Source organism: Elephas maximus, chromosome 17 (genome assembly GCF_024166365.1).
Source record: "Elephas maximus indicus isolate mEleMax1 chromosome 17, mEleMax1 primary haplotype, whole genome shotgun sequence".
NCBI classification, from domain to species: Eukaryota; Metazoa; Chordata; class Mammalia; order Proboscidea; family Elephantidae; genus Elephas; species Elephas maximus.
This window is the reverse complement of record NC_064835.1, coordinates 86,433,741-86,450,821: the sequence shown is the minus strand read 5'-3', so window position 1 is coordinate 86,450,821 and position 17,081 is coordinate 86,433,741. Positions and strand designations below refer to the sequence as shown.

The 17,081-nt window shown below is 39.0% G+C and overlaps 1 protein-coding gene across 1 annotated transcript in view; it reads left to right on the top strand.

Moving 5' to 3' along the window:
- The window catches only part of EIF5B (eukaryotic translation initiation factor 5B), a 71,866-nt gene that overhangs the window by 4,693 nt on the left and 50,092 nt on the right, over positions 1-17,081 (top strand). The window contains exons 2-4 of the mRNA XM_049856584.1: positions 14,484-14,609; positions 14,711-14,795; positions 15,512-16,187. Of these exons, the coding sequence (XP_049712541.1) occupies positions 14,484-14,609; positions 14,711-14,795; positions 15,512-16,187 (887 nt within the window). The remainder of the gene's footprint in view (positions 1-14,483; positions 14,610-14,710; positions 14,796-15,511; positions 16,188-17,081) is intronic.

Here is a 17,081-nt window from a genome sequence, read left to right as displayed (position 1 = left end):
AAGTTGATTCCAACTCATAGTGACCCTATAGGACAGAGTAGAACTGCCCCATAGAGTTTTCAAGGAGCACCTGTGGATTCGAACTGCTCACCTTTTGGTTAGCAGCCGTAGCACTTAACCACAACACTACCCGGGTTTCCAGTAGGTGGCAAATAGTCTAGACCAATAAAGGTATTTATTTCTCACTTGGATGTATTTGAATTAATAATAATAATAATAATAATAATAATAATAAAAAGATGCATCGCCTGAGAGTTCTCTTGGGCTAGCTTGTTCCTATCACGTTAGGAGGTTGGTATGTGGAAGGAGGGGAAGAAGTCCTAGTTCTCCATAGATGGGTAACGAAACAGATGATGAACTTTTGCTGATAGCGTTTAGTGGCCTCTCCAGTCTTCAGTGTTGGGATCTCTGTGGGGAGGTGATAGAAGCAGCTACTTTCAGTGCTCCTTGCCTGTTAGTTGTGTTTTGTTTACCCTTTTAAGTTTGTTCCAATCTTGCAGTTAGTCTGTTAAGTGGTCAGAACATTGTTTGAGAAACTCTTGAGTGTCAATGGTTAGGTTAAAGCGGTATTTCTCAAACTTTTTGGTCCTAGCACCCCTTTGCACTCTTAAATTACCGAGGGACCCAAAAAGCTTTTGTTTATGTGGGTTATATCAATTTTTACCATATTAAAGTGGAAAAGTTCTTAAATGTTAATTAATTTTGAAATAAAAATGATAAATACATGTTGTTGCTATCGTTAATTGCATTGAGTTGATTCCGACTCATGGCAACCCTATGTGTGCAGAGTACAACTGTGCTCCGTAGGGTTTTCAAGGCTCTGGCCTTTCAGAAGCAGATCACCAGGCCTCTCTTCCAAGGCGCCTCTGGGTGGGTTTGAACCGTCAATCTGGGCTAGTACCGTAATCAAGCACTTAACTGTTCGTACCACCCAGGGACTTGAAAAATGACCATATTTTCAAAAAATGCTTAATGAGAGCAGTGGTATTGTTTAAACATTTTTTGAAAACCTCTTTCCTGTCTGACTTGATAGAAAACAGCTAGGTTCCCATATCTGCTTCTGCATACAGTCTGTAGTGATGCCACGTCAAGTGGCCTACGGAAAACTCCACTGTACCATTGGGACGAAATGAGAATGGAAAAGGCTAATAACTTCTTAATATTCTTTGAAAATAGTTTTGACTCACTGAAAGGGTCTTGGGGTCTCCCAGGAGTTCAGAATACCCTTTGAGAATGACTGGCTCAGGGATCCCTAAACTAGACTTCGGCATTTCTCCAGCCGTTTATCTCTTTCTACCTTGGCCTTAATTGAATGACTGCCTGTCTCATTGTCTGTCTCCTTGGTGACTTAGTGTATCATTCCTTCCCCTCTCACACAAGGTATATGGAGCTCCAGGTCCATTTTTTCAGAGGAATCCCTTTACACCCAGATAGCATGACTTACTAGGATCAGTGGTCTTCAGGGTATTCGCCTCTCTGTGGTTAAGACACCAATCCCTGACCCTTGGCAGCCACTGTCTGTTCTCCATGTTTATAATTGTTATTTCAAGAATGTATACAAATGGAATCACACACTCTGTAATCTTTTGAAATTGTTTTTTTAATACTCAGAACAATTCCTTTGTGATCCATCCAGATTGTTGTGAGAATCAGTAAGTTGTTCTGTTTTTATTACTAAATAGTATTCCATGTTATGGATCTACCACAGTTTGTTTAACCATTCAACCATCGAAGGATATTCGGGTTGTTTCAAGTTTTGGGCCATTATGAATAGAGCTGCTGTGAACATTCATGTACAGGTCTTTGTGTTGACGTAAGTTTTCATTTTTCTGGACAGATGCCCAAGAGTGCCTTAGTGCATTTGCTGGGTCATATGGTATAGGGTCGCGATGAGTCGGAATTCACTTGATGGCAGTGGGTTTGGTTTTTTTTTTTTTTTTTTTAATGGTAAGTGTGGAGTCCTGGTGGTGCGGTGGTTAAGCGTTCAGCTGCTAATCAAAAGGTCAGCAGTTTGAATCCACCAGCCACTCCTTGGAAACCCTATGGGACTGCTCTAGTCTGTTCTGCAGGGTTGCTATGAGTCAGAATCAATTCGACGGCAACGGGTTTGGTTTTTTGGTTTTGTTTGGTAAGTGTGTGTTTAGTTTTTTTGGTGCGGGGGGAGTGAAACTGTTACCTTTATTTCCTTTTTTTATTGAGATATTATTTACATGTCATAAGATTCATCTTTTTTAAAGTGTGGAATTCAGTGGTTTTTTGCATATTCACAAACTTGTCCAACCATCCGTACTAATCCAAAATATTTTTACTGCCTTTAAAAGAAACCCTGTACCTGTTAGCAGTCATTCCCCATTCACCCCTTCCTGCAGCCCCTGATAACTTTCTGTGTCTAAGAATTTTCCTATTTTAGGCATTTCATATAATGGAATCATACAATATGTGACCTTTTGTGTATGGCATCTTTCACTTAGCATGTTTTCAAGTTCATCTATGTTGTAGCATGTATCGGTACTTCATTCCTTTGTATAAATGTACCACATTTTATTCATGCATTTATCAATTGATGGCATTGAAATTGTTTTCATTTTTTTGCTGTTATGAGTAATCCTGCTGTAGGCATCCCAATACAGGTTTTTGTGTGGACATATGTTTTCACTTATCTTGGGTGTACACCTAGAAGTGAAATCGCCTGATCATATGTTACCTTTTTCAGGACCTGCCAAACTGTTATCCAGAGCACCTACTCTATTTTACAGTCACACCAGCAATATATGAGGGTCCGGATTTCTCCACGTTCTCATCAGTATTTGTTATTATCTGACTTTTTGATTATAGCCATCCTAGTGGATGTGAAGTGGTATCTCATTGTGGTTTTTTGCTTTTCTTTACATTGAAATTTTTTCAAATAATTTTTTATTGTTGAGAATATACACAGCAGAACATACACCAGTTAAACAATTTCTATATGCACAATTCAGTGATATTGATTATATTCTTCAAGTTGTGCAAGCATTCTCACCCTCCTTTTCTAAATTGTCCCCCCAGTTAACATAAACTCACTGCCCCCAAGTTTCCCATCTAATCTTTCAAGTCGCAATTGTAATTTTGATCCCATACAGATCTTAAAAGAGACAGTGCTCAAGACAGACATTCTTTACTAGTTAAGCTCGACTATTGTTTGGTTTTCAGAAGACTTGAGAGGATATTTTTGGCTTAAAGATTATCGCAGTGCAGTAGTTTCTGAGGTATACCCGCCACCATAGCTCCAGAAAGTCTGGATTCCGTAAGAATATGGAATTCTGTTCTACATTTTCCCCTTGTTTATGAGCATTTTTCTATAGAATCTTTGATCAAAATGTTCAGTAATGGTAGCTGCGCACCATCCACTTCTGGTCCCATGGCAAAGGAGGCACAGTTGTTCATGGAGGCATTTAGCCACAATTTCATTTCTTCCTCCCATTCCTGACTCTCCTCTGTTGCTCCAGGTGAATAGAGACCAATTGTTGTGCCTTGGATGGTTGCTTACAAGGTGTTAAGACCCCAGGCCCTATGCAGTGAACTAGGAGGTAGAATAGAAGCACTAAACACGATATTAGGCACTAAACATGGTATTAGGCCAGTTAACTGGGATGTCCCTTGAAGCCATGATCCTAAACCTCCAAACCTAGGCACCAAATCCCATGAAATGTTTGGTTGTACATTAATAGCCTCAGGAGCCACTCTTTTGTCATTATTGTAAATATGTCTTATCACGCATCTTTTGCCAAATCAACTTTTTATAGGTGTATGACTTATTGACAGCAATTACATTAATCAGCTGTGCAGCTCTACCCTTAATCAATGCAATTTGTCCATCACTGTAAATGAAACTTAGTACTCAGTAAGCAATAGCTCCGCTGTGAAAATGACATGGTGGGCACCTGACCTCCTCTAACTTCACAAGTGGAAAGGAGAATCAATATCAGGAGCCCAAGGCTGATTCTTAGGAGGTGGAGGTCAGACATACTTCCTCTCTCCAACCTTTTTACAGCTCTGGCACCAGCTATCCCTACCACGGAGCTCTCTCATTCTCTGCTGGGTTCAATAATCCATTGTAATAGCCATACAGAACTCACAGTTATGGGGTTTATTAGGGAAGTAACAGGTTACAATTCAGGAGAAGGAAGGACTCAGGATATAGTTCTTTGGTCAGGACATCCTCTTCTCAGCTGTGCCCACAGGCAGGCCTCTCTCTGGCCCTAGGCCCCTCGGCCTGGCCATTGCCCTGCTTGGGCAAGTATTATAAAGCTCTTCAGCTCTGCCAATTAGTGCCTGGGGGCACCATAGTCTGCCGGGAAGCCTTGGCTTGAAGGCACTCAGCTCTCTAGCTCTGTGGGGTGGCAAGTCTAGCTCCATCGCCACGTGCCCAGAGGCACCCCGCTCCACCAACAAGCCTCCTGACTGAGGCTTAGCTCTCTGGCCCCCTGGATGGGCGAGCCTAGCTCCATGAAGTGCCTGGAGGCACCCCACTCTGCCAGTAAACATCCTGCTTGAAGGTGCTCAGTTTTCTCACTCTGTGGGGCAGGAAGCCCACTGTGCCCCATCTTGCTGGTCTTCTGGTTCAGCTGCCTCTGCTCCCGCCATTTCTCTGCCGCAGCTACTCGCTGTCTCCAGTGTTAACAGCTCCCTCTGTCTCTGTCTCTTGTGTCTAGGATGTTCTCATTGTGGGGATCCTGTATCCAAAGAATGTGCTCTGCTTCTGTCTCTTCTTGGTGGTAGTCAGGTCCACCTTTCAGCCTCTAGGATGGCTCATTTTAAGCCTAGTAGGATGGCAAACTGGAGCCCTGATGGCGCAGTGATTAAGAACCTGGCTTGTAACCAAAAGTTTGGCAGTATGAATGCATCAGCTGCCCCTTGGAAATTCTATGGGGCAGTTCTTCTCTGTCCTATAGGGTTGCCATGAGTTGGAATGGACTCGACGTCAATTTTTTTTTTTTTTTTAGAATGGCAAAACTGACCAATCCCCTCTTTAGTGTTCCATACAACTTATTTGCATGGTTCTACCCCCACAGGGGTGCCATGCATCTTATATGCATTATTAGCAAGCTATCCAACCCCCTTGGTGAGCCACAAGCACCTCATTTGCATAATCCCACCTAGTCATTTGGCAGGAATTACAAAGACTATGGCTAAAAACAAAAAAACCCTGTTGCCATTGAGCTGATTCTGATGTATAGTGACCCTGTAGGACAGCGTAGAACTGTTAACCACAGTTCTTAACCAGGGTGCCTCTGGGGCGACTTCAGTGGCTAGAAGGGCCATATTAACTAATTCATTTCACTGCATCTTCCCTTTCCCCCTCCTTCCCACCCCTGCTAATCACTATTATTTATTATGGTTATGGCCTCCTGGCTTATTGACCCTTATCCTCTGTGGTGGATTTTACTTTAAAGTCTCTTTTGTCAGAAATTAATGTTGCCACTCTTGCTCTTCATTGATTGTTGTTTGCTTGATATATTTTTTCCATCCTTTGAGTTTTAGTGTGTGTCTTTAAGTCTGAGGTGTGTCTCTTGTAGGTAGCATATAGACGGATTGTGTTTTTTTTATCCATTCTGCCATCTCTGTTTCTTTATTGGTGCATTTACATTCAGCGTAATTATTGCTAGATATGAGTTTAGTGCTGTCATTTTGAGGTCTTTTTTGTTGTTGTCGACAGTTTCTTTGTTCCACTAATTTTCTGTGCTGAGTTGTTTTTCTTTATTTTCTTTTCGTCTTTTTCATCGTTGTTTATTTTGTATTTGCTGAGTCTTTGTTTTTCATTTTGATGTGTAGAGTTGCTCGTTTCCTTTGTGGTTACCTTAATATTTACCCCTTTTTTTCTAAGTTTAAACTAATCTTTTATTTCTTTATATCACTTTGACTTCCTCTCTATATGAAAGATCTGTAACTATATTATTTAGTCCCTTTTTTCTGTTTTAGTGTTGTCATCTATTACATATTGATGCCTCTGTTTCCCTGTTTTTAGTATTTTAGCTTTGATTTATTTTTGTGACTTCCCTATCTGGGTTGATATCTGGTTATTCTGTCCTGTGTTCTAGTCTTGGGTTGTTACCTGATGTTATTGATTTTCTAACCAGAAGACTCTCTTTAGTATTTCTTATACTTTTGGTTTGGTTTTTACAAATTCCCTAAACTTCTGTTTATCTAGAAATGCCCTGATTTCACCATCATATTTGACAGACAGTTTTGCTGCGTATGTAATTCCTGGCTGGCAGTTTTTTTCCTTCAGGACTGTATACATGTTATCCCATTGCCTTCTTGCCTGCATGATTCCTGCTGAGTAGTCTGAGCTTAGTCTTATTGACTCTCCTTTGTAGGTGACTTTTCGTTTATCCCTAGCTGCTCTTAAAATTTTCTCTTTATCTTTGGTGTTGGCAAGTTTGATTATAATATGTCTTGGTGACTTTCTTTTGGAATCTACCTTGTGTGGGGTTCGATGAGCTTCTTGGATAGATATCTTCTCATCTTTCACCATATCAGGGACATTTTCTGCCAACAAATCTTTAACAATTCTCTCTGTATTTTCTTTTATCCCCCCCGTTCTGGTACGCCTATCACTTGTAGGTTATTCCTCTTGATAGAGTCTGACATAATTCCTAGGGTTTCTTCATTTTTTTTTAATTCTTTTATCTGATTTTTCCTTGAATAAGTTGGTGTCAACTGCTTTATCTTCAATCTCACTAATTCTGGCTTCCATTGCCTCAGTTCTGCTCTTATGATTTTCTGTTGTGTTGTCTAACTGAAATTTTATTAATCTTTTGGGTTTCTGTTTGATGGCTCTCTGGATTCTTGCAGCCTGTTAAATTTGTCATTATGGTCTTGTATAACCTTCCTCAGTTCCTCTGTTACTTTATCTGTGTGTTCCTTGGCTTGTTCTGTGTTTTGCCTGATCTCCTTCCTGATCTCTTGAAGAGCTTTGTATATTAATCTTTTGAATTCTACCTCTGGTATTTCCAAAAATTCTCTTCCTCCAGAAGGTTTCTTGATTCTTTGTTTTGGGTGCTTGCTGAAGTCATCATGGTCTGCCTCTTTGTATCATTTGATATTGACTGTTGTCTCTGAGCCATCAGGGAGATTTTTTATGTTGTTATTACTCATTTTCTTTACTTGTTATGTGCCTATTCAGATTTATGTTTCTTCTTGAGTCAGTTTCAGTGGTTTGCCTTTATTAGAATTTCTCTGTGTTATCTAAGCTACTTAATTTGCATACAGTTGTTCATGGTATTCTCTATATTCAAACTTTGCACACCTGGAATAAATCCCACTTCGTTGTACTGTGTAACTCGTTTTATAAGTTGTTGAATTTGATTTGCTAATATTTTGTTGAGGATTTACACATCTGTGTTCATGAGAAAAAATTTTTTTCTTCGTGGTGTTTCTTGTGATGTTTTTCATGTAGGTTTTTGTTTTGGTTTAGGGTAACGCTGACTAGCCTCATAGAATGAGTTAGGACTACTACTTCTGTTTTCTGGTGTGGATTGTGGAGAATTCATATGATTTCTTCCTTAAATATTTGGTAAAATTCACTAGTGAAATGATCTGGGCCTGGTGCTTTCTTTTTTGGAAGATCATTAATAATAGGTTGAATTTATTTAAATATGTGTAGGCTTATTCAGGTTATCTGTTTCTCCTTGTGTAGGTTGTGGTGGTTCCTGTCTTTCAAGAAATTGGTTCATTTCATCTAACAAAACCAGTTGCTATTGAGTCAGTTCTGACTCATAGTGACCCGAAAGGACAGAGTAGAACTGTCCCATAGTTTCCAAATAACGTCTGGTGGATTTGAACTGCCAACCTTTGGTTTAACAGCTAAGCTTATCAAATTTGTGGACAGAGTTGTTCATAGTATTTATTTAGTATCCTTTTAATGTCAGTGGGATCACTAATGATGACCTTTTTCATTTCTGTTATTATGATTTCTGTCTTCTCTTTTTTAACTTGGTAGAGCTTTATCAGTTTTATTGATATTGTCTAAGAACTGGCTTTTAGTTTTGTTGTTTTTTTTCCTGTTTTTAACTTTATTGATTTTTAATTTTTATTATTTCTTCTACTCACTTTAGGTTCAAATTGCTTTTCTTTGTCTAGATTCGTAAGATGGAAGCTTAGGTTATTAATTTTAGACCTTTCTTTATCATATACATTTAAACTGTAACTTTCTCCCTAAGCATTGCATTCTTTCATCTCACAGATTTTGATAAGTTGTATTTTGCTTTCCATTTAGTTCAAAGTATTTAAAATATTTTTAATGACTTCTCTGACTCATGTGTTAGAGGTGTGTTTCATCTCCAAAACTTTGTGGATTTTCCAGTTATCTTTATGCTGTGATTTCTAGTTAAATTCTCTTGTGATCTGAGAACATACTTTCTGTGATTTGTATTTAAAAAAAAAATTAGGTATGTTTTATGCCACGAAATCTGTGTCATCTGAGTCTGGTTTTGATACTTGCCTTGTATCTTAAGACTGTGTATTTTCTTTTAACATACCTTCTTAATTTTTGTTGTAAGCCAGCCATGATATGTGTAATAGGATAACAGGAACCCAGATAAAATGGACAATTTAAATACCCTCATACCTATTAAGAATATTGAATGATAATTTAAAACCTGAAAAGTAAATCTCCGGGCCCTAATAGTTTTATTGGAGATTTCTACCAAACATTTAAAGAAGGATTAACACCAATTCTATATTATCTGTTCCTAAAGATAAAAGAGGGAGAGCTTCTTAACTCATTATATGAAGTTAATATCTCCCTAATGCCAAAACCAGACAAGACAATACCAGCAAACCGCAGATGGATATCCTCATGAGTATAGATGCAAAAATTGCTAACAAAATGTTAGCAAATTTACAATTCAGTGACAATACATATTGGCAATACGTTAAATAATATGTATATATGTGTATGTATATACACATACCATAGCCAAGTAGGGATGATTAAGGGATGCAAGACTGTCTATGTAATCCATTGTGTTAATAGGCTGATGAAGAAAAATTATATGACCATACCAATTGATGCAGAAAGCTTTAGACAGAATTCATCACACATTCGAGAGAAAAACTCAGAAAACTAGGAATAGAGGGAAACACCTTTAACTTGACAAGGAACACATACAAAAAGAATCTACAATTAACACTATATTTAGAAATGAAAGACTGAATGCCTCCCCAAGATTGGAACAAGGCAAGGATTTCCTGTCCCCATTGCTATTCAACATAATACTTGAAGTTCTTGCTAGTGCAGTCAGGCAAGAAAAGGAAGAAAAAGACATGCAAGGCGAGAGGGACAAATGTACTGTCCCTTTATGCGAGTGACATCAAGGTCTCCATAGAAAATCCCTAAGAATCCATTACGAAACTCTTAGAGCTGATTGGTGTGTTTAGCAAGGTTTCAGTATACAAAATCAGCGTAAAAGATTAATTACATTTCTGTACACTCATAATGAACAAGTGGGAACTGAAATAAAAAATAGCATAATATTTCCAGTCACTTAAGAAATTAAACTTCACTTGTTCTGTCCAAATTACAAAATGCTGATGAAAGAAATCGAAGGTCTAAGTAAGTGGAAAGGCATACCATGTTCATGGATGGGGAGACTCAACGTAGTAAAGATGTCAGTTTACGTCAGTTGATATACAGGCGTGATCTTGGAGGGTTCCCAGTGTGCAGCTTCTTTGTCCCCAAAAGGGATACACTAGCCTCTCGTGTGCATTGATGGTTTTCACCAATCAGGAAGCCTGTGGAGCTTCTGTGTCCAGAGCTTTAACTAGGGCCTCATCACGTAGGCATGATTGAATTATGGCTCACCCCTTCAGATCAGCTGATATCAGGCCACTTGGTCTTTCTGGCCTTGCCAGACCCCACCTGAGTCACCCGATTGGCCTAAACCTTCAGGTGTCGTCTGGAGGCCTCATCAAAGGCGCTTTGATTACAGGGGAATTTCCAAGGTTTTAGAGGTTATCTCTCAGGAACCAAGTACAAAGACCAAATTACTTTACCTGTTGCTATCTAGTCCATTCTGGCTCAGAGCGACCCTACAGGACAGAGTAGAACTGCCCAGTGGGTTCCCAAGGCTGTAAATCTTTATGGCAGCAGACTACCACAGCTTTCTCCTGTGGAGTGCTCTGGGTTCCAGCTGCCGACCTTTTGGTTAGCAGCCAAACACTTAACCACTGCTCTACAGGGCTTCTAGATTTAACACAGCTTTGTTGAAATTGAAGTGAGACTTTTTTTTGTAGGTATAAACATTAGGATGCATATCAAAAACTGAAGGAGTTAGAATAGCTAAAAGAATTCTGATAAAATGGGAGGCAGTGTCACATTTCGTAGGCTAAATGGGTGTTGTAAATTTCTTTAAAAACTACCGTTGTCATGTTTGGTTGAGTAGAGTTTCTGAAGAATTTAGCAATTAATATTTTCAATGGCTTTATTTTTTAAGGCTAAGTTATAACTTTTTTTCTATCTATGATGGAGGGATGGGGCCTGTGAAAACTCTTAAGTTTAATACAACTGAAAATTGTCTTTTGTTTCCGTAAGCCTGTAGTAAGTTTAGAATAAAGGACTGGCGGCTAAAACAGGAAATATAATGGGAATATTATAGTTTTGATGCAGGAAAAAGTGATATGTAGAAAGGCATACAGAGCAACAATTACGTAGATTCCGCAAAGGTGTTAAAGCGTTCATGATAATCAGCATGCCTGAACTTTAGATGTGACTACGTAGTTTACTGACATCTTAAAGCTGTACTTTGTAGTGGATAGGTACAGGTTGTTGTCGTGTGACGTCGAATCGATTCCGACTCACAGTGACCTATGGGTACAGGAGTAGTGCTGAAAACGTAGGTGGAGTATGGTTTAAAGTTTCCAGTTAAATCGCTGATGTTATATGATGTCACTTTCCTGTCCTGTCTCTGTAATAACACGGTTGCCTTTTGTAGGAAGTCTTCCTATGTCTGATGGCAGGAATTGCAGTATACATTGAGGGGGAATACTTTAGAAGTCATTGGAATTAAGACTGGTCAGTCAGGTTGTATCTGATAGATTTTGTAGCTATATTTGAATTTTTTGAACACATAATTCAGAAAATAGTTTAATTCTCAATTTCTAGAGAGGTAGTACAATATGTTGTTATATTTGGGTTTAAGTTCCTGATATGCTACTTCCTAGGTATATGTCCTTTTGTAAATTGTTATCGTTAAGCTTAACTTCATAGCATTAATTGGATTAAATTACATAATGTGTGCTGTGTCTAGTGCTTGGTAACCACAATGCCTGATACATAATGCGCTCTCAAAAAACTGTCAATCTTTTATTACTAGCCAGAAGAAGCTTTGCAGACTCAACAGCATACAAATGTAGTCCTGTATGCTGTCATTCTAGAGCTGTTTGTCGATGAAAACTCTGGAGGCATAGCCAACCGTTAGGAGACCCTTTAAGCTATTTTGATAAGGCCAGAATAGCTTAGGTGAGGGCTGGCAGGTTTGGGGAGATGAGGTGTGTGCCCAGCTTTAATCAGTGACACCTTCCCTTCTCACCCCATTCTCAGAAGCTGCTGCAGGGTGAAATGTGTGAAATGCTGTGAGAGACGCCTGGCCAGACTTAGGTTCCTGCCACTTGATGAGACCTGAGAATCTTCTTGATTCTTCCCTCTTCTTTCTACATGAACCCAGCCACTTAGGCGGTGCTGATTCTATCCCTTTAGTATTTATCTAATTGACTCATATCTTCATCTTGCTTGCCAACTGATGACTCAGACAGGTTGTCATCATTTCTCATCACCCTCATTCAAAAGCTCCCTAACTGGTCTTGCTGCTTTTTAACTAGTCTGGCGTCTGCACTGCCACTCAAACCAGAGATAGCTTTCAAAAATGCAAATTTGTTTATGTCAGCAGTTAGAAAGCTAGCTATGGGATCAGACTTCCTGGATTCAGATCTCATCGCTGCTGTGTGTGATCCTGGGCAAATTCTCTGTGCCACATTTTCTTCATCTGTAAAAAAAAGAATGACAATTCAAATGTGGCCCATAGTTACCTGGAAAAATTCACTGCCTAGCTCTGACCCCCAGTTTGTGGCTCCCTACATCTCATAACTTAAAAAAAGTCAGGTGGTTCAGGTACCCTTTTATGAGCCCCTTGTGCTGAGGCAAAGTACACTTCTTTGCCTTTAGGTTTTTGTGTTCATTGTTCCTGATCCCCTTTGCCTGGCTAACTCGTGTTCCATCTTTAATACTTGGCTCCAGGCTTCTCCTCTGCTACAAAGCCTTCCCCAACCTTTTCATTCTTCATCTGGTGCTTTAAGAAGTCCACTGCTATAGCAGATCAGTATTTTATAACAGCACCCTCCTCAAATATACTGCCCAAAATACAGTAGGATGAAAGGGAATGTATATCAGCTCTGTTTTTTGTATTTATAAAAGCCTCTGATTTCTTTACTTCATGGTACTTGGCACTTTGTAATTCCTTGTTTACTTGTTCGTCTGCCTTTACTAAGTAAGCTCCATGAGGCTATATCCTCAGTGTCTTAGTATATAGTCTTTTAATTTAACATATAGTTAAAAATTTTTTTTCCTGTTTTCCTCTTCAGGAATTCTCTTCGCTGAAATGAAGCATCTTTATACAAGGTGTCCAACTGTGGGGGCCATGTTGCACGAGGTCTTTGTTTTCTTACTGTGTCTTTTATTTGGATTCATTCAGCTTTTCTACTTTATACACATCTCAGACTGACCGACCCAATGGTTTTCTGGAGGTTTTAACTGGAATTTAGTCAAACCCACGAGCCGTTCCTTGGAAACCCTATGGGACAGTTCTACTCTGTCCAGTTAGGTCGCTATGAGTCGAAATTGACTCGGTGGCAGTTCTTTTTTTTTTTTTTTAAGTCTTGTTTATTCTATATAGTATTGATAGGTGGTGAGAACATTGTGAAATGGAACTGGGAATGAAACCAGGTTGGTGGAAAAGATTGTAAGTGGGTTTGGCCATGTATTTTTGGTTGTTTCATCGGTATTAGTGAATCATTCCTAATTCATTTAGAGTTGAGTGTGCGGTCATGGTTTGCTCAAGACATTCAATCTTTGAGCATGTTAGTTTCCCCGTTGTAAGATGAGGGACTAGACTAGATGATCTCTAAAGTTCCTTTCAGCTCTAAAACGTCCAAGTAAAAACACACAGGGGTCCAAATATTTAGGCATTGTTACTGATAATCAAAGGAGCTTTCATGACACAGTGGGTAAGCACTTGGCTGCTAAGTGAAAGGTTGGTGGTTCGAACCCACCAGCGGCTTCTTGGGAGAAAAACCTGGCGATCTGCTCCCGTGGGAAACTCTATGGTACAGTTCTGCTTTGTCCTATAGGGTCACTGTGAGTTGGAATCAACTCGACAGTATATAGTGACAACACTGATAATCGAATAACAAGACCAGTTTTTTATTTTATTTTTATTGTTGTCATTGAGAATATACACAGCAGAACATACACCAACTCAACAACTTCTACATGTACAGGTCAGTGACACTGATTACATTTTTTGAGTTGTTTAACCATTTTCATCCTCTTTTCTGAGTTGTTCCTCCCCCATTAGCACAAAGTCACTGCCCCCTAAGGTTCCTATTTATTCTTTTGAGATGATCTTGTCCATTTGATCCCATATAGGTAGACCTTAAAAGAGCACAATGCTCAAGGAAGACATCCTTTACTAATTAAGCTAAAACTATTGTTTGGCTTTAAGAAGACTTTAGGGGATATTTTTGGTTTAAGTTTTAAAGATTATCTCAGAGCAGTAGTTTCTGGGGTTCATCTAGCCTCCATGGCTCCAGAAGGTCTGGATTCTATGAGAATTTGAAAGTTTGTTTTGCATTTTCCCCCTTTTGATGAGGATTCTCCTGTAGAATTTTTTGATCAAAATATTCAGTAATGGTAGCCAGGCACCATCCCGTTCTTCTGGCTCCAGGGCAAAGGGAACAGTTGTTCATGAAGGCAATTAGCTACGCATTGCAGCATTGCATATCCTCCTCCGGTTCCTGACTCTCCTCCTTTCTCTGTTGCTCCAGGCAAATAGAGATCAATTGTTGTAGCTTGGATGGCAGCTTAATAAGATCAGTTTTGTCTTTTAAGTTCTCAGTTTTATAGATAACTCCCATTGGACATACCCAAAAAACACTGGTATCTATAGAAGTTAATTTGCTTAATTACCTAGTTTTTTTTTTTTTTTTTTCCTGGAACTTCATTATAGCTGTTTCTGATTTGAGTGTAACCCAGACACATTGCTGAAGCTGATTCAGGGAGGCTCCTAAGTAAATCTAACTTGTGTTATTATGAAAACTTGGCAAATTATTTTTCTTCATGAATGCTAATGGATGAAAAAGGCTAAAATGATGACAATTTCTCTGAACGTGAATGTGGTAGGTTATTTTGCTCTTGAGTAACAATTAGGTCTTCATTGTTTTTATTGAAGCACCAAGGATGACATTGATCTCGATGCCTTGGCTGCAGAAATAGAAGGAGCTGGTGCTGCCAAGGAGCAGGAACCACAAAAGTCAAAGGGGAAAAAGAAAAAGGAGAAAAAAAAGCAGGACTTTGAGTAAGTATATTTTAAATATGTTTGGTTTTCATTAGTTTCAGTATTGGATTGACTTATTAAACTTATCCAATGCCTCAAAATGTATTTTAATCCTTTTCTAGTGAAGATGATATCCTGAAAGAACTGGAGGAGTTGTCTTTAGAGGCTCCAGGCATCAAAGTCGACAGAGGAACCGCTCCCGTAAAGGTGAAGGGCAGGTCGTCGTTCTCGTTTATGCCACGTTTCCTCCTGCTGGTTTGGGGGCTACATTCGGAAGCTTATGTTACCTAACGGTTTTTGTAAATTCTGGTGCCAAAGCGGGGAAGCAATTTTTAGGAAAGAAATAATACACTTTTAAAACTTTTCATAGATATAAGGATGGTTTATTTGGGAATCTAAAAGTATTCGGTGGTATGTTGCTGGTTCATAAAATTGGTACTTTTGAAGTTATGGAGAGAGGTTTTGCTCCTTTCATCTGCACTTCTAATTTTCTATATATTTTTCTTTTTTTTTTATGCTTTGAACTTGGATAAGCCTCAAAGTAGTGGGAACATGATAGCAAGATTTTTTTCTTCTTCCAGTTTTCCCCTGAGGCTTCGTGTGCCATTTGAAGAAGGTAGTGATTGTGGACTGGTGATGAGTGCTTATCTCGGAGTCACCTGGATTCTGAGATTTGTGGTGAAGGTGACAGGTACCTGAGACCTAGGCTAGCTTCTGGTACTTGGTTGAGTTTTATATTCTTATAAAAAGGAGCATATCTTGAAATTATTTTGAGTTTTTTTCCCATAAGCTTTAATGAAGCACGTGATTCTTAGTAGGTTAGATTATTAAAATATATATGTGTGGTTGTGTGTGTGTATATATACACACACACACACGTATATACAATTCTGTTAATGTTGCTAACAATAGAAATTTTTTAGCCAACAGAAAATAATGAAGAAGAGTCTACCTTGAAACAAGAGAAAAAAAAGAAAGGACAGAAGGGCAAAAAACAAAGTTTTGATGATAATGATAATGAAGAATTGGAAGATAAAGATTCAAAATCAAAAAAGACTGCAAAACCAAAAGTGGAAGTGTACTCTGGGAGTGACGATGATGATTTTAGTAAAATTTCTAAAAAAGCTAAAGGGAAAGCTCAAAAATCAAATAAAAAGTGGGAGGGGTCGGAAGAGGATGAAGATAACAGTAAAAGAACTAAGGAGCGTTCCAGGGTCAATTCTTCAGGCGAAAGTGGTGATGACTCAGATGAATTTTTGCAGTCTAGAAAAGGACAGAAAAAAAATCAAAAGAATAAGCAGCCAGGTGCTAATGCAGAGAGTGGCAATGAAGATGACGATTCCTCCTTCAGAATTAAGACGGTGGCCCAAAAGAAGGCAGAAAAGAAAGAGCGCGAGAGAAAAAAAAGAGACGAGGAAAAGGCAAAACTGCGGAAGCTGAAGGAAAAAGAGGAGTTAGAGACAGATAGAAAGGATCAGAGTAAACAGAAAGAATCTCTGAAGAAACCTGAAGAGGAGCCTATAAAATCCAAAACGACCGTTGACGTTGGAGTGACCCCAGGCCCTGAAGACAGAGGAGAGACTCCCATGGCGGCAGAAGGTTGGTAACATGGAGGGAAGGGCAAGAGCCTTTTGATTCACACTGTCTGCAGTTTGATCACTAAACCTCAAAGTCGTTTTGTTATTTGTAGTTGGTTATAAAAGTACTTATTTGTAAAAAACCTTTAAAATGTTACATTTAAGTACGCTGACTTGATTTTCATTGTTAAACATTTGTGTATAGTTTAAAATATCTTTCAAATGGTCTGTGCATAGATTGGAATTTTTATAGAATCTCACTGAGGAAGATATCTTTTGCTGTTGATACAAACTGTGGAAGTTGCCTAATAAAAAATTTTATTATCCTTTTTGATAACCTAATGACAGACAGTATCTTTGAATTCTGTCTTTAAAAACCCAATTGAATTTATAAAATAAACTTGAATGCTATGAATAATATGCTAATATTAGTTAACATCTTGCAAGCAAGAGTGAGTCATGCTTTTTGTACCAGAATCAGTTAAAGAAAAATAAGCTTTCTAGCTAAATTTCCCCATCTTATGCAGAATGAAAATAGCTAAAGATATTAAAATGACTCCCATCATTTATAGACTGTATAAGGAGCCTGCATAGCCCTGGCAGTGCAGTGGTTAAGGGTTCAGCTGCTAACCAAAAGGTCAGCGGTTTGAACCCACTAGCCGCTCCGAGGGAGAAAGATGTGGCCATCTGCTTCCGTAAAGATTATAGCCTTGGAAACCCTGAGGGGCAGTGCTACTCTGTGCTGTAGGGTTGGTGTGAGTTGGAATCGACCTGACGGCAGCAGGTTTTGGTTTTCAAGGAGCCTGGGTGGTGCAAGCAGTTAGTGATATGCTGCTAACCTAAAGGTTGGTGTATCAAACCCACCCAGCGGCTTTGTGGAAGAAAGGCTTGGTGAGCTGCCTCTGTAAAGACTACA